Source organism: Salvia miltiorrhiza, chromosome 7 (genome assembly GCF_028751815.1).
Source record: "Salvia miltiorrhiza cultivar Shanhuang (shh) chromosome 7, IMPLAD_Smil_shh, whole genome shotgun sequence".
In the NCBI taxonomy this organism is placed as follows: domain Eukaryota; kingdom Viridiplantae; phylum Streptophyta; class Magnoliopsida; order Lamiales; family Lamiaceae; genus Salvia; species Salvia miltiorrhiza.
The window spans coordinates 1,492,124-1,509,329 of record NC_080393.1 but is presented as its reverse complement, the minus strand read 5'-3'; the positions used below and the strand labels follow the sequence as shown (position 1 = coordinate 1,509,329).

General features: G+C 34.9%; 3 protein-coding genes across 9 annotated transcripts; all 3 read right to left on the bottom strand.

Moving 5' to 3' along the window:
* Positions 1–37: 37 nt before the first annotated feature.
* On the bottom strand, positions 38–3,253 carry LOC130991433 (homocysteine S-methyltransferase 3-like). Its single transcript, XM_057915659.1, has 7 exons — positions 2,769–3,253; positions 1,727–1,783; positions 1,392–1,618; positions 1,024–1,153; positions 597–800; positions 455–526; positions 38–357 (listed from the first exon to the last, which is right to left on the bottom strand). Exons 1-7 carry the CDS (start codon positions 2,946–2,948, stop codon positions 217–219), a joined length of 1,011 nt encoding a protein of 336 aa, XP_057771642.1. The 5' UTR covers positions 2,949–3,253; the 3' UTR covers positions 38–216.
* Positions 3,254–7,016: 3,763 nt separating this feature from the next.
* Positions 7,017–11,103, bottom strand: LOC130991429 (serine/threonine-protein kinase STY13-like). Of its 6 annotated transcripts, none has more exons than XM_057915655.1 (7): positions 10,816–11,103; positions 9,875–10,230; positions 8,632–8,753; positions 8,334–8,539; positions 8,085–8,259; positions 7,842–7,976; positions 7,017–7,441 (listed from the first exon to the last, which is right to left on the bottom strand). In XM_057915655.1, exons 2-7 carry the CDS (start codon positions 10,203–10,205, stop codon positions 7,235–7,237), a joined length of 1,176 nt encoding a protein of 391 aa, XP_057771638.1. In that variant the 5' UTR covers positions 10,206–10,230; positions 10,816–11,103; the 3' UTR covers positions 7,017–7,234. The 6 variants fall into 6 exon arrangements, with proteins under 6 accessions (XP_057771638.1, XP_057771634.1, XP_057771633.1 ...); XM_057915651.1 differs by having other exon boundaries at positions 9,875–10,227; positions 10,816–11,057; XM_057915650.1 differs by lacking the exon at positions 10,816–11,103 and adding an exon at positions 10,391–10,783.
* A 2,525-nt stretch (positions 11,104–13,628) lies between these two features.
* LOC130991427 (protein XRI1-like) lies at positions 13,629–17,117 on the bottom strand. Of its 2 annotated transcripts, none has more exons than XM_057915647.1 (9): positions 16,677–17,117; positions 15,780–15,835; positions 15,550–15,660; positions 15,023–15,153; positions 14,670–14,733; positions 14,500–14,590; positions 14,385–14,428; positions 14,201–14,284; positions 13,629–14,101 (listed from the first exon to the last, which is right to left on the bottom strand). In XM_057915647.1, the coding sequence occupies exons 1-9, from the start codon at positions 16,691–16,693 to the stop codon at positions 13,830–13,832; spliced, it is 870 nt and encodes a 289-aa protein (XP_057771630.1). In that variant the 5' UTR covers positions 16,694–17,117; the 3' UTR covers positions 13,629–13,829. The 2 variants fall into 2 exon arrangements, with proteins under 2 accessions (XP_057771630.1, XP_057771631.1); XM_057915648.1 differs by having other exon boundaries at positions 14,385–14,425.
* Between the last annotated feature and the right edge of the window lie 89 nt (positions 17,118–17,206).

The window sequence follows — 17,206 nt, the reverse complement described above, 5'->3', positions numbered from 1 at the left end:
CATATCCAATATTACCTCACCTCAACCAATTCACCCCTTTCTTGAAATTTAGAAACCATACCATTTCTTCAAGTTGCAACATATGCACACTAATACATTGATGCATCTTAATTACACAGGTTCATACATACAAGTTACATAAGCCAAAACCCAAAAAAAAGTGCTCGCGATTTGACTTGTCGTCTCAGACCATCTCCAACAGTATATACGTTCCGATCAGTTGTTTGAGAGGACCTTAGAAATAGCTCTAATGGTATTCGGTGTAGTTCTGCAGCAGCCCCCGACTAGGGCAGCCCCAGCGTCGCGCCATTTCTTCACGTACGACACGAAATCCACATCCGAAACCCCGCTCGATTGCTTCAAGAAAGAGAGAGATGCAAAGTTTCCCCTTCAAAACTAAAACTAGAGCCTAAAACATCAAAGAATGCAAAGAAAACAAGGTTAAGTTCCTTACCACCCACTCCTTTCTATTGGCATCATAAGTCTCACCACTGTTGGGATATATGAGAATAGGTTTACCCGTCGCCTGCACAACAAGAACGCGTAAAATAAGTGAGACGGGCTAAGCTACTCGGATCGTGCAACAAAATTTATACCTTTTGTATCGATTGGATGAGCTCGTGGATGAATCTTGGTGCAGTGCAATTGATTCCAACTCCAATGACTTGTTCACAAGAATCAGCAATGGAGGCGCATTCTTCGACTGCCTCACCGCTCACCACATTTGCCCCGTCTTTGCACGAGAAGGAGAACCACGCAGGAACGTTCACGCCCTCTTCTTCTAGAAGCTCCGCGTACGCCTACCACACACGAGACACAATGCCATGAATATATGCTTCACCAAGACAAAGAGTCCTAGGTAGTTCCTATACATCCACAATTGCAACATAATGTCTAATTAAAGGATCTAGGCTGAAGAAGGGCCTTTTGCATCACATTTGGCTTTGAGTTATTCCACATTTCAAGTAATGTTACATACTACTAGACATGTAAAATGTATCAATTGAGTTGTCTTGAGATTACCTTAGCCTCGAGCTTATTTGGAATGGTCTCGAACGCGATCAGGTCAGCCCCCGATGCAGCCAAAACCTGAACCCTTCGACGATGAAAATCTTTCAGAGTCTCCAAACTCACACCATCTCCATAGCTCCCACTGATTGAAAGAAAATCACTACAATTAGTCACAAAAAAAATATAGTCCTAGAAGGGGACGACACATGTTTTAATGAATATATTGCTAGTACAGAAAGGGTCCCACTTAAAAAGTAGTTGATTGTACTGTCAGCGGAGAAAGTTTCCAAAAATGACAAAAATGGACTATTTTTTGTGGACGGAACGAGTATATAAATCAAACAGCATTCATATTTCCAAAAGAAGATCAAGTGATGAACCTATACTCGGAGCCATCCGCGAGATACGCGCCATAGCTTCCAACCGATGCAGCAACCAAAATCGGGCGTTGCTGTGCTACTCTGTCTCCCGAAGCATCCCAGAAGCCCTTTGGGGCTCTCTCGTTGTAGATATCCCGAGCCTCGCACGCGATCTTAACGCTTTTATCTAGCAAGGCTTCTCCCTCTTTTCTTGAAATTCCCTTAGCTTCAAAGCCTTGAAGAGTAGCCTTCACAAACAACTCACATCATATATATATATTCTTGCACAATTAAAGGCTATATATATCAACTTTGAAAGATGATGAATTGATGATTTCTTAGCATCATATATATACCTGATAAGATGAAGATATAATTATATTTGCTCCTGCTTCAAGGTAATCCAGGTGAACCTGTAGCATATGAGATCCTCTATTTCAAACTCTATGTATATTCTTATACAATAATGCTATTCGGACAAAATATCTAGACATAAAATGGTCATATACATATAAAAATTGTTTTTTTTTTGGTTAAAATAAAAAATAATTTAGTTAGTTTTTATTGTTTTGTCCACATTATAGTTATTTTTATAATTTTTTGTAATTTTTTAAATTTTATTTAATGTACAAAAGAATACGATTTTTTTTAAGTAGAAAAAAATTACAAAGATAGATACAATGTGGATAAAACAGTAAAACTAACTAAATTCTTTTTTATTTTAACTAAATTCAATTTTTATGCATTTGACCATGTGCGAACATATTTTATCCAAATAGCACACTACTCATCAATATGCGTCGATCTTTTATATTCATATTCCCATCATACGATGTATATGTAAAATGACATCATCAATATTCGCGCCGGCAAATAATAATCACTGAAACATGGGATTCATCACTTATGTTACTCTATGTGTTAACTTTTGGAGTTTCAAGAATGTTATCTTTGATTAATAAATTTATTATTAAAAAAATCATTTAAATGCCTTTTATTTTCCTCTTATTTCCTACAAAAAAGAATTTCATCATTTTTTATTCCCTCTTTTCTTCCCTCCAAAGTGGAGGGATTTTCTAAATTATGGTTTCCCCTCATTTAATTTCCTATCAAATTATGCTTTTCTAAATAATCATAGATTACAATTTACAAGATTGCCATCAATCATGATAATCTTCATTATTGCAGGAAAATACACGTGGCAAACAACATGAATCGCTCCAAAAGCATCAACGAGGTGGCTGACTTAAAATTTATATATCCATCTTAACATAGGACATCATAGAATAGTATTTTCCATATTAAATAAAGAAAAATCCATCAAAGTTGGGAATTCTTTTTCGAATAAATCCTAAAAAATAATTTATCCATTTATGATGTGAAAAATTAAAAATGTACCCTTCTAATCAGATGAGGTGAGCTTAAGAGGCACTTAGCACTCCAAAGAGGATCGTTGAGGTCGGCGCCGTGGCGTTCCAGCTCCGTCGCGAGGCCGCCGTCGATGACGGCGGAGCCGCCGCAGCTCCGGAGGAAGTTTGCCATGAGAGAGGAAGGATGATCATCTGGTTTTAGAACCATGTTTGCAGAAATTAAGGGGTTGAATTGATGAAGTGGAAAAGGTTTTTTAGCTCTTTGTTTGCCGTGGTGGTGGCCGTGGAGGCGGCGGCGGCGCCGGCGGCGGTGGGATTATTGAAGGGGAGAAGCAAAAGTTGGCTAGGAATGTGTACAAAATGAAATTGCATGATGCTATATTTATAGTATGTAATAATGTAAATATGTATCATTTTTTAAGCAATTGTGTCACGTAAGTGCAAGTTATGACAACTGTCCAAATTAATTTAACAAAAGAAAAGGTTTTTAAGTAGTGTCATTTAAAAATCAGTTGTACGGTGCAACCGATTGTACTGGAGAGTGCCTCAATATAAATTAAAGGGTTAATGGTGTATAAATTATTCAATTTTTAACAAATTTTTATTTTGCACACAAATTTTAAAATATGTATTAAAAATTAATTAATTGGACAATTAATTTTTTTTTTCTCATTTGTGTATTCGCCTATTTTTCGATGTGGTGATATGACATAAATATGCTTGTTTGGCTTAAATATGCTCACATGGCATAAGTATGACCACTTAAAAAAATAGAATCAACGTCATATTGTATAGTTAGATAGGGACAATATCGTCTCAAGCACATAGCTTTGTCAAAAAATGAACGAGTATGCAAAATAAGAAAACGTTAATAATTAAGTAATTTTAATACAGATTTTAAAATTTGTGCAAAATAAGAATTTGTTGAAAGTTCAATAATTTATATACAATTAACACTAAATTAAACCAAATAATTAAGTTGTTGATTATGTTTGGAGGCAATTGGAGCATGTTCCTTGCCACTGCCAAGCAAGCTGATTTGCAGTTAACATGTTAGGAATTTGTAGAAAATATATATATAGTGATATATTGTTCAGTTATATCATTTTTTTTTCAATTATAATTTATTTCCCTCATATAATTCATATATTATTGCATAAGAACAAAAACTTACTTACTAATATGCATCGAAAATAATGAATTAATGTGAGAGTTCTAAACAAATATTTTTGCGATAAAATCAGTAAAATCACTTCTGAATATGACAAATGATAATTCTTTAATTTTCTACTGGTGTTGTGTATTGAATAATACTATTAACTAAAGCAAAGCTCGATTAAAAATTAAAAAATAATTTGGGGAAGAACCTTAACATTATGAATCTACCAAAGAATTTAGACTAGATTCATTATTTCCACTTTTCACAAGTAGCCAAATACATGAATTTGACTAGAGGTCAAGTTATTATGAATCGGAAAAGAATCCTTATTTTCACATTTTAAGACTAGATTCCCTCACATTTTATTTTCATATTGTTATTGCTTTTAATTAATCCCATAAGAGAAATTCAAAAAAAAAAAAAACTAATTGGCTCTTTTGATGTGGATTAAAAAAATTGAGAACAATTCAATTGAACCTATAAATATCCCAAAAGAAATTATCGAACTATATTTGTATATTCTTTCAAGGGATCAATTTAAATACTTCACTATCTCATTTATTCAGTTGTTATGTTTTTAAAATCTTAGAAGTAGAAATTCAAAGTATATTCCAAAATTTAAGACATTCATTGGATTTGGAACTAACCGTCCAACTAAAATTAGGCTTCTTTTATTGATAAGAATTTTGCTTTGGGTCTTGTCTCACTATATTTGAAACTTCTCAACACCCCCATACAAAAATAAATTACTAGGTGTTTTAGTTATAATCAATAAATATCATTTTATAGGTTAAGTATCCGGTGAGATTGATTAAATATGGTGAGAATTGAGAATGAATTTGAAAATTCAAATATTCAAATCTTATTGCTAATATTGATTTATTCATATTTACAACATAAATAAAATTAACGAATAAGTCAACATAATATCTACAAATAAATCACTTATAATGCACAATACTCGTCCAAAGCAAAAATTTCACCATATAATTGCATACGTTATTCGTGCATTACAAACAGCTTATTCATTGATTTATATTTATTCATTTTTCTCTTTTCTCACGAAAAATACCATTCTTACTATATAACTTAACCCTAATGAATAAGCTGTTTGTAAATCTTGAATAACGTATTCAGATAATATGGTGAAATTTTGTCTTCCTATAAGATTCGAACTCAAGTTTGAATGATTATTCGTGTATTACAAGACGTTTATTCATAAATTAGACTGACTTATTCAAATCAATTCTCATTCTCACGAAAAATAACATTCTTACTCGATCATTTCTCTCTCTATATATACATATATACTTGTTAAAAAAAATCAACTATTGAAGTCTAGAATGTTTTAGTTTTCCATAATAGTATATATTCAATCTCAATAAAATATCAACAATAGTACTATATATAAAAGTCTTTAAGCAATGAACTTTTTTTTCAATGCCTTCGTCGTCATATATCAATAGGACAAAGCTCCAAAGTTAAGTCCTAATCTTATCACATCAATCTCTATCGATTAGAGGAATTTATCCCTGCTCCACTTAAGACAAAACCTAAATATAATTAGTAAATTCTTATATTTATATTGAATATATAATTTTTTATATGTTGTATATGAATTACTGAAAACATTTGAAAATGGGAAAACGAAAAAGCCTCTTTAAAGTAACTTAATTTAGAAGATTAATCTTCAACGCCATTTCTGGCAATCAAATATTAAATGTAACGTGTGATTAATCCTAGCTAGCTGATATCATAAGATATGGAAGTAATTTTTAAACTTATATTGGGGGATGCAATTTAATATTTTTGAAGAAGAAACGGTTTCTTTTTTTAACAGAATCATTATGAAAAAAAGACCTATCTTAATGGATATTTGAATTACGTGCACGATTCCTATTTCTCACAAAAAAGAATGGTGGAGATATTATCCAAAACCAAATGGAATAATAGTCAGCATTTATCTTTGCAAAAAAAACATTTATCATTGGCCTTAGTAGAAATCCATCTTCCATTGTCCCCAACAACAAATTTCAAAGGTTTTCAGAAAAAGTATGATGTTTTACTTTTGTTTTTTCCTTTCAATTTTATGCTTCATCTCTCTTTAAATAAGTGTCCTCCGTCGGCAATGATATATACGGTTAATTGCCGTGTTAATAGGCAAAAATGCTCGCATCATTAAGTTTGATAGTAAAAATGCCCTAAGTTATAAAACAAAGCATTCTATGTCCTAATTATATGAAATATCTATTTTACCCTTTGATGTCGATGAGTTTGCTTGATTTTTTGTGAAAGACTTACACATTTGACCGATTTGACAGCCATTAGTCATAAAGGTCAACGATTTGATAGCTATCAGTCAAGAGTACATATGATCGGTGGGTGGCTAGATCATCGGGCGGACACATGATTTTACCGGGCGGACACATGATCTAGCCACCCAGATCATGTGTCTGATCGGTAAAATCATGTGTCCGCCGGTGAAATTATGTGTCCGTCCGGACGGACACATGATCTAGCCACCCACCTGTCACATGTATTCATGCCATTTTTCGATCATTTATGGTGATCAAAATCAAACAATATAAATATCATTTGTAAGATAACATCAAAAGGTTTCCAACGGTAACTTTGAATTGTCCATCGAATTCCAAACAATCAAGCTATTGACCAGTGAACTTTTGGACGCATGCCAAATTCCGAAAAAATAAAAGTTTATATATATATTTTTTTACCAAAATAATAAATCTGATTAAAAATCAAAATTTTGATTATTATTTATATATTTATAGACAAATAACCTTAAAGCTTATTTATATACTAATAAAGCGGGAAAGTATGTCGTTTTACCACTAATTATTGTGGGAATATGAAGAGTAGTTGCAAAATCATAGTAGTATTGGAAAATTGTAAAAGAATAAATTTGATTGTTTGGCATCAATTTTTCATGAAATTCTGAAATAGGATATTAAATTCATAATTTTATTGTAATAAATAAATTAACTAGATTTTAAATATATTCATCACTAATTTAAGTATGAAAGAATCAAGTTATTTAAATTCATTTTCTTATCTACCATTCTTGATGGAAATGAAGCAAGTAGACATAATCAAAAATAACCAAAAAGTATTCCTTCATAAGATAATAGGTAACAATATTGTTCCAACATCTGCAGCTACACTGCTGAAGGAATGATAACAAATGGCAATTATTTCCCAAAAGTATAAAAAAGATGAACTCCTCACCACTTGATGAAGAACTCGAAACAAATTCCACATCTCAAATCTCAACTGGATGAATCAGGTGTGGCGATGCCGAAGGGCACGTAAGTCGTTCACGGGCCCCGCATAGGCGCGAAGCAGAAGCATCCCACCGGCTGATCTTCGGGTATCATTCCGCCTCCTTTGCTCGTGTCGATTGCTTCCAACAACCTCACCACCTCGTCCATCTCGGGCCGTTTCTCCGCATTCGCATCCCAGCACTTCTTCATGATGTTTGCTAGAGAGCTCGGGCAACACCGGGGGATCTCCGGCCTCAGATTCTGTAGTGTACAAAACACGGACGGTGCCGATGTCATTATCGTCGCAACGTAAAATGTCAACTTAGATAAACGAGCATCAACTCGTCGGTGATAGCTTAGATAGATAAAAATAAGGTTAATTGCTAAAAATTTCACATCAAAGTTGTCAATCTATTCTATCACTCAGAGTAAACGCTCGAGTTTACATACGATACGAAATGATTGGAAACAAAAAAAATATCATGAATTTATTATACAAATCACAACAAATTCAGAAATTTGCAGTTGGTTGGGTTCAGATTGACTCAACTTGTTTCAACTCTATTTAACATCTAACAGATTTAGACGCGACGTAGCAAAATACTCGTTTACGTGATGAGACGAAAATTAAAGAGCGAAGTAGAGGGTTTGGAACTCTTACTTGTCGAACGACAGCATGAGAAACATCAGCAAAGCTGAGGTCTATGTAAGGAAGATCACAGCAATATGTCTCCCATAAGCATATCCCAAAGCTGTACACGTCGCATTTTCTGTTGTAGGGTTTTCCGTCCAGAACCTGACAGATCACACGTACATCGATCTCAATATTCTCACGCTAATCGGATATATAATCACGACCAATATTTAGAGGTAAGAGAATGCATTTCAATGTGAGTTACAATACCTCTGGCGCCATATAGCCAAGAGTTCCCGTTTCACCGGTCATGTCCTTCGGGTTCTGAGCTTCTACACGAGCGACGCCGAAATCAGCGATTTTCAACCTTCGTTGAGTATCCAACAACATGTTTTCAGCTTTGACATCACGGTGCACGATCTTCTTCGAGTGTAGATAGCTCAGCCTGCAAGTTGCGGGAGACAACGTTAACGTTTACTACAATCTTGATCGGGATGGATAAGAGTAACGGATGATTACCCTCGAGCTAGATCCAAAACAAGCTGGACAACAACTTTGAAGGCAAGCTTCTTTTTCCTATTCTTGTATAAGTAGCTCTTCAAATTCCCTCCGGATACGAATTCCACAAGAACACAACACGCCCTCGATGGGAGGGTGGTATAGCCATCAGAAGGATTTTTTGAAGGAATTTTGAGTTGCGAAGTCCCCATTGAAGCACCAACGAACTGTCAACAACAATGATAACGTGATAATAAAAGGATCATGCAAGAAACCGAATCAGAAAATGACAGAGGAAGTCAAGGAGACGGTATAATACTCTAGTAACGTTTGGATGGTCGAGCTTGTGCCAAACGGAAACCTCCTGCTTAAACGACACCCTAAGTGCAGCGGTTTCAGCAGCTGTGGACATGCCGTCCTCTCCCCAGTCCAGCAACTTCACTATAAGACAGAAATAATAGCAATTTTTAAGAACTCGGACAAGAGGGAAATCGGGAGGATAAGAACTTACGAGAGGGAGCAAAGGACTAACGGGAAACAGAGCTAAATGCATAATTTTGAAAGTAGCTGCAAAATGCAACTGGAATATTTTCTGAGATCGCTTACACGAATAAAGGCCATATGAAGAAGACGAGGAAAGCAACATGACGCACAAGCTACTTTAATGGTAACATTTCCTTTCCAACAGTCGAGTATCAATGCAAAGATTACTAAAAATTTCAATTACACGATGAGTTAACAAATTCAGCACACACCAACTTTTCCTACGACTCAAACACATACAGAATACGATCAAAGGTGTGCAAGAAACACCACGTCATGGAAGCCTAATAAACGAGAAGATACAGAAAAACCAGAACTCATCCGGAACGAACAACCATAGAGGAATCAATACGAGCTCAAAATGCATAGCAGTCAAAACATTTCTACCTACTTTCGTTACCACTAAACTATTCAGGAAACATGATCAACCGAGAAACAGATCTGACCATCACAACAGGTAACGAGCAAAGGCCATATGAAGAAGACGAGGAAAGCAACATGACGCACAAGCTACTTTAATGGTAACATCAAGAGAACTGTTCCTTTCCAACAGTCGAGTATCAATGCAAAGATTACAATAAATTTCAATTACACGATGAGTTAACAAATTCAGCACGCACCAACTTTTCCTACGACTCAAACACATACAGAATACGAACAAAGGTGTGCAAGAAACACCACGCTGTGGAAGCCTAATAAACGAGAAGATACAGAAAAACCAGAACTCATCCGGAACGAACAACCATAGAGGACTCAATACGAGCTCAAAATGCATATATAGCAGTCAAAACATTTCTACCTACTTTCGTTACCACTAAACTATTCAGGAAACATGATCAACCGAGAAACAGATCTGACCATCACAACAGGTAACGAGCAATACAACGATTAGCAGTTCGATAGAAACAACGTGAAGCATCACGCAACGAGCACCACATATCCGTCCCAAACAAGCAATGCAGACAAATAGTTCAACATAAATGACCATCGACACAATAGAGCTAATGATGTAGAAGTACCAGCAACATCTTGGGAATTGTAAGTGCCGCGATAAACTGTTCCATACGTGCCCTGAGCCACCAGATACCGGATTTCCAGCTTCGAGGGATCAATCTCCCACAGTTCCTTAGGCGCCTGGTTGTTCTGGCTCTCAATGTTTCTCGACCAAACCCGGCTTAGATGCTTCTCGAGCTGCACATCTAAGCTTTTGAGGTCGACTTTATCGGCCCGAAAAATCATGTTCTTGCTGCTATAGGACTCAGGGTTCTTCAATTTGGAACCCATATCCAATTCACATGATTTCTCAGTTTTAGGCACCTCCCCACCTTCTTCATTAGTTTTTAAATCCATATTTGGAAAGACTCAGAAATTTCTTCTGCCAATCAATAACAAAAGAAAATTAAAACTCAACCTGCTTAATTTGAATCTGTATAATTTCTTCAACAAAGATCAGATTTTTTTTCTGAAGAGAGACGCTATTTTGCATCATCATCATCGACAAGAGGCACCAATGCTACGAATAAAACAACACTTACTTCAACATTCATAATTAAATGAGATTTCTAAGGGTTTTTCTTTTCTTTTCTTTTTTTTTTGGAAAAATACCCCAAATAGAACCTCAAAGCCAGAGGTCAAACGCAACAGCTGCTCAAAACCTTCAAGGATCTAAAATTGAAAATAGAGGGCCAATAATTCAAGAAAAAACAAAAGGGATTGACTTTCAACAAAGAATTAAAAGACTGAAAAAAAAAATCATGGCATCACCAACCATTCTAGCTGCATAATTCCTTGAACAAGTAAAAGTCAAAAAGAAATACCCCCAAAGAAAATGATCCTATCTCTTCTAAAAAAAACCCTGCTAAAAAAGAAAGAAAAAATCTTTAATTTAAAGAAGATAACGAAATTAAAGTCAGCAGTCAGATAGAAAAGAGGCAAAAATTGGGGTAGCAATTTAGAGCACCTTTTCAAAAGTCCAAAGGTGGAATCAACGAAGAAATTCTGGTCAACAATCATACATCTCATGAGAGAAAGAGCTAGAGAGGGAGAAGGCAGAAGAAAAAGAGGATTAGAGAGAGAGAGAAAGAGAGAGAAACGCGCTGGGATTGCCTAAAATTGAGGTTTTCCATATTTCCATGGTTTTATATATTAATGGTAGAAATAGAAACTAGAAAGAAAAAATAGAATTTTTCTTCTTCTCTTTTTGTTACAAAAAGAAAGAGAAAATAGAGATGAGAGAGAGAATAAATGCATTTGTGGGACAGCATACAAAGATACTAAAAGACATTTAGGATAAAGACAAATGTACTGTTCCGTGCATCCTATTATTCCAACTAAATTACCTGTAAATTAACTATATTCACGGATTGACCAAAATGCCCCTCTTCTTGCTTCCCAATAATTTAGGGTTTGCATCTATAGATACCCAAAATTAGAAGTTTACGATGATTTGATTTGTTCGATGATATTTTGAGTTTGGGGCGGTTTCAAGATGTCAAAAGTAGTTTGGGAAGAATTAGTTATAAATCTTAATTTTGTCTTTTCCTAATCTGAATTCGAGCTTATTTTCCTTTTTATTTTGACTTCTGTATCGAGGGTATTGACGGTTACATTTTCTATATTTTTGATCAAATTCGACATAAGATTTTAATGACAGATGAAAAATATTTTCTATATCTTCTAACAATAATTATTTATATGGGTTGGTTTTAATTATAAGATATACATTTGTTCGCACAAATGTATACTTATGTAATAGTACAAGTTCTCATGAATAAAAGTAATACTTATCGTGAATAAATGTAACAATAATTATTTTTTATACGATAATGATTACTTGACCAAATACTTAAGAATATAAGTATTAATGAGTGAAAATAACTAAAAGTAAAAACATTATTGTGAAGAAATGTAAACTTTCAAACCGACCGCATACTATGCGGCCGGCGCCTGCACGCAAGTTTTTGCTTATTTATATATCTGACAAAGCCCATCACAAATCACATATATGAGTTCTCGAGGGTAAATTTGTCAGATCATTTGAGGTGTTGTTCTTTAATTTAAGAAATTTGTGATTACTTCAACTTTGCCGCTTAATTTAAAAATTACAAAAGCAATGGAAAAGTGTGGGATTACGTCTTCTACTAGTTTAGGTAGATATAAAGGTGTTTGGCTAAACTTATTTTAAAAATCTTATAAATTTTTTAAGCTTAAAATAAAATGTTTCAAGAACTTATGAGATATAGTTTGAATAAATTGAATTTCGAGAGAGAAAACTGAATATAGATGAAATTCGAATCCTCGTCGACATAAAATTAGCCAAAAAGAAAAAGGAAAAAAAAACTCAAAAACGCAGCTAATTATTAATAAAAGTCAACAATAAAAACAAAATGTGCAACACATCTGTATTATAATGGACAGTCGAACGCCTGCAAGCCCTTGTGCTAAGACATTTTTATTAACGCATTATATAATTCACACAAAATATATAAAATTCAATTATTGGTTTATACAAATTGATTTTTATGTTAAACCAAGTCCTAACTTCAGTGTAATACAAGGATCTAATTTTAACATAAAATAAAAGGAATAGGGATCTAATTTTCACAAATATAAAAATACATAGACTCAATTTAATTTTATAATTAATTAATTATAATTCACTTTTGGCGGTGCATGTTGATCATGGTGATTACAGAGGAATGGATTTGCTTTGTGACGATCTGTTAGAGGCTTTTGTGCACGCCAAAGAACGTATTGTTTTAGATTTTTGGTATGTTTGTCGCGAGACGAATAAGGTCGCCCATTGTTTAGCTAATTTAGTTGTTTGGTCTGATGGTGTAATTATCTGGAAGCAAGGTTTTTCAACCTGGCTTACCGTGATTTAATATAATAATTCGATTTTTTCCTCAAAAATAAAATTTAATTTTATAAGAAATAAAAGTATGGAAACCCAATGAACAAACTTAAAGGTGTATTTATCCTAAGACCTCATTTGCTATACGTGACAAAGATAATTTGCAAGCTTGAAAAAAAGCATAATACTAGATATTTATGATATACTCAAATCTTGTATGAAAATATTATAGTTCAACATATCAAATGTTATCTCATGTTGTGAAACAAACGAGTCCTACTTTCACTTATTTTATTTTATTTCTAAACAAAGCTCTTGAACAAAATAGATTAGAAATAAGATCATAAGAATATGTGTGCGTGTGTCGGTCTAACAGTAGGTTACAGATAATTAATGCCCAAGGCCTGGATTCAAGTCCACCGTCGTGCAATCTTTAAATTTCGCCATTTACTTATGTAATTTATCAAAAAAATGAGAGCATAAGAACCAAGTTCCATCATTGAGAAGATATTATGTTACAAGACTAATAAAATTAAGGCCTCGAGAGCTTATAAGTTGTCAACATTTTGAAAACTAATCTTACAAGAGAGAGAGAGATAGAGAGAGAATGGATTAGGAGCAATGAAATGGAAATGGTATATATTGAAAATAACAAAACATAGTAAGATTATTTGTGTAAATTAATTGTTGCTTATAAGTTCTTGAAGAAATAAGATGGAGTTGATGACTTACTTTTTTGAGAGCTTATAAGCCATTAAAGCTTATTTTTTTCTCGTCTCATAAGCTTTTTAAGAGCTTATTTTGTTAAACATTTTTCAAGAACTTATAAGCCCTCAAATAATTTATAAGATGTTTTAACGAGCTTATAAGTTCAGCCATAATTACAAGATAGGAATTAGATGCTTATAAAAGAGATCAAATTGAAGCTCAAAATCCTCAAGTAATTTCCAAAGCATACAGAAAATATGCAAACAACACAGCTCTGCCAAGAAAATCTTGGGAGTACAACAACATATTAATGTAACCCTAAGAGCAATATTAACCATAAAGTTAGCAACTCTTGCAGCTTCATACGAGTAAGAGAGACGAAGATAAACGAGCACGCAGTCAGTAAAGGCATCTTACCCTCGGGTCCGAAGAATTGTAATGCTGCCTTCTCCGCCTTCTGTGCGGATCTTGGTCTTCCCGACAACGGGCTTCCCGGAAAACGCTGAGGTGGGGTAAGGAACGGAAGGGTCTTGCTCGTTTTGCTTTGATTTGGGCGGAGTATGTATCCGCTTGTTTATGTCCTTCAAGGTCACGTCTCCGTGCACACCACATGGTTTGATGAAGGTGAATGGATAGACAACGGACGAGGCTAGCTTAGGAGGTGTGCGCATGTATGACTTCCTACCTGCTCGTGTCGAAGATAGATGAAAACGACGAGGCTTGAGGTTTATCCACGCAAATCATCTTAATCGAACCAAAAAGAAAAGAGTGGAGAAAACATTACCTTTGAAAACTACGTTTCCTGGGGAATGAACTGGATGTTTCTCGATTGCATTAGCATCGTATTCGGGAGCAGTGTTGGAATCCTCTGCAACACCACATTATCCATTATAAGGAATTAAAGTAAGAGTATGCAGCAACTGTAACAATCTAGAGCCATAATCGACAGGCACGAGTGTGTTGTGTACCTCCGTTGTCGACCTGAACATCAGATGCTTCGGGAGCACTACTGCTGTTGATGGGAAAAGCTAGTTAGGAAAACCATCACTTGTCAACTGGAAGAACAAAATTAAGAAGACGTACGTATCCTCAGCGTTGAAATGCATCTCGTCATCGTTGAAGCACTCCGCAATCCACCCTTCTTCCAGATACACACTGCTGGGTTCAGCTGGGCCTGCTTCAAATATCGGAATCATAACTAGATACGACAAATCAGTTCCATTCGCATCTTAATATCTAAATAAGAAAAGAACCTGCAAATCCGTTAACCCACTCCGACATATCAGTGATAGCATCTTCGAGTGAATCTTGCGTCTCCTGAACATTGAACAAGAGCGCATTAGTGACTATCTTTGACTTCAACACGGCATGCAGTTATATATGTAGATTTTTCATATACGATTCATCTAAAATCATCGAGGATAAGAACATCGGAAGAATGAAGCATGATGATAGACTAGACTAGACAAGACATGACATGACAACTTGAGATGGAATTCGCTTGTTATAAAGCATTTTGGAAGGCAGAGTGATACTTTAATCAAATTTGGCACCACACAGCCTAAGCAATGGAAATTCTCAAAAGACGAGCATTAGGTAGCATCACCTTAGATCTCAGAAACATCTCCTCATGGAAAGGAGGAGAATCGAGGACTTCAGACTCAAACTGTAGCATCCTACGCCTTTTTACTTGATAGGGATGCTCCCTATTTTCTTCTAACTCTTTCCCCGTAACTTCTGCAATTCATTTAGAATGGATTGAAGGTCAATTGTGCACGAGACAAACCTTTTTCTTGGTTCTAATGTAAACGAGGCTGATTATGCAAGTACTTTACGCATATAATCCATTTAATGCCTAGATAAAACATGATTCATTCAGACCGAGATTCTGGCAGTAAGGCTCATTCCCGAACAAGCATGAACATATTGTAGACAATGCATTATTAGGACTGACTACGTAGAGATCACGAATCACTTTTTCCCAATACATAATCAGCATTCATTGTACTCTTCAAGTAAAATAACTAGTTTAGAAAAATGGAGTATTCAATAAGAACAAAGAAAAGACTAAAGCAAACTAATTGCAATTATATAGCAAATAGGAATGGTGAGAAAGCAAATATAACATCCTACCGTTGTTGGTTACATGGTGAGCTAAATCTCCACAAGCCTTGACCGGTGTAGTTTCATCATCAAAAGAACAAGGGAGCTGCTCTTCGTTTTGGCTCAAACCGGTCAGTATTTCTGCTCAGTAAGAAACGAGCTACATATCAATGCCTTAGCAACACCACATAATAGATACGCTTTTTTTTTAGTTAAACATATAGTGAAGGATAGATCTAGAGTAGGACCGACGGATTCACCTATGCTCGTATTATCTTCAAGACTGCAATCATCACCTTGCCAATCCCACATCTCACTAGTAACATGTGAATTGGAATGCACAAAAACATTAGTAACCTTCAAATGTATACCATTAAAGCCTTACACATGGCATTTCCAAGCAAAAAATGTCGAACGTCTTGCAAATATTGACGAAGAAAAAGCTCCAAATTTACAACCACAGCAAATCATTCAGAAATATTCAATCTACAAACATAAACTTGCTCCTCTATACTTCAATCCACGAATCAATCGCTACATCACGCGAGCAATTCATCCCGAAAATCACTTTGCAACATAAGTAACCAAAATGTACATCATTCAGAAGATCGAGTAAAACCTTAAACACGGCATTTGTAAGCTAAATGTTGCATAACTTGCAAATGTTCCAGACAAAAAGAGCTCCAAAATTACAAACACAGCAAATCATTCAGAAATCTTCAATCTAGAAACATAAACTTGCTCTTCTACACTTCAATCCACAAATCAATCGAATTCATCCCGAAATCACTTTGCAACATAAATAACCAAAATGTACATCATTCAGAAGATCGAGTAAAACCTTAAACACAGCATCCGTAAGCTAAATGTTGCATAACTTGCAAATGTTCAAGATAAAAAGAGTTCCAAAATTACAAACACAGCAAAATCATTCAGAAATATTCAATACTTGCTCTCCTACACTTCAACCCACGAATCAATCGCAATTCACCACCAAAATCAGCAAAAGATCAAAGCCCAAAACGCATTCACTACTAAAATCACACCAAAACCCCCCAGAAAGCAGCAATTAAATCACAGACCCACAAAAAACAACATCAACAAAAAGGAAATGCAAAGCAACTAATCTACACATGAGATTCAAGAAGAGCACTCACTTGCAATTGTAGTCCATTTTTTCCCCCAACTCACTCCCTTCTCTCTGCAATTCAAAGAAGAAAACAAAAAGCCCGCAAAATATAACTAAACAAACGAAAGTCTAATCAAAGCAGCAACGACCAATGAAACCCATTAAATATAGCCGTTGAGTATATATATATGTATTCTAGCACAGTGTCAGAGAACCCATCTACTGTAACTTTCAGTTCAGGCGTGAAAAGGGAAGGAAATGTTAATGGAAATTCGCCAATTTCGAAGGCACAAAAAAAAATTAAAAAATAAAAGGAAAAAAATCAGCTCTTGAAAACTGACAGCAGCGAGTGATGTAGTGGGTTGAAACTGGGCTCAGTTTCCTTTTTTTTTTTTTTTTTTAATCTTAATTCTTAATTCGCGGGTAATAAAAGATTTATGATTTCTACACAATGCTAAATATTCGGATTATGGTAGATTTGATTTGTGAATCTTTGCTAATTATTTACGCGTGTTTTGATATTGTGAAGTGTGCTAATTAATAGTAGGATTTATTCAG

Bases quoted from the DNA above. Each gene is read 5' to 3' on its own strand.
- LOC130991433 (XM_057915659.1), bottom strand. From the start codon at position 2,948: ATGGTTCTAAAACCAGATGATCATCCTTCCTCTCTCATGGCAAACTTC. The intron at 527-596 runs GTATAAATTTTG...CTTGTTGTGCAG, and splicing joins TCATCCAATCGATACAAAAG to GCGACGGGTAAACCTATTCT. The intron at 358-454 runs GTAAGGAACTTA...TCTTTCTTGAAG, and splicing joins CCAATAGAAAGGAGTGGGTG to CAATCGAGCGGGGTTTCGGA.
- LOC130991429 (XM_057915655.1), bottom strand. From the start codon at position 10,205: ATGGATTTAAAAACTAATGAAGAAGGTGGGGAGGTGCCTAAAACTGAG. The intron at 8,754-9,874 runs GTACTTCTACAT...TCTGTCTTATAG, and splicing joins CAATTCCCAAGATGTTGCTG to TGAAGTTGCTGGACTGGGGA. The intron at 7,442-7,841 runs GTAAGAGTTCCA...TGTACACTACAG, and splicing joins CTCATGCTGTCGTTCGACAA to AATCTGAGGCCGGAGATCCC.
- LOC130991427 (XM_057915647.1), bottom strand. The intron at 14,591-14,669 runs GTTCTTTTCTTA...TATTTGAAGCAG, and splicing joins GTGGGTTAACGGATTTGCAG to GCCCAGCTGAACCCAGCAGT. The intron at 14,102-14,200 runs GTAATGTTTTCT...CGACACGAGCAG, and splicing joins AGGAAACGTAGTTTTCAAAG to GTAGGAAGTCATACATGCGC.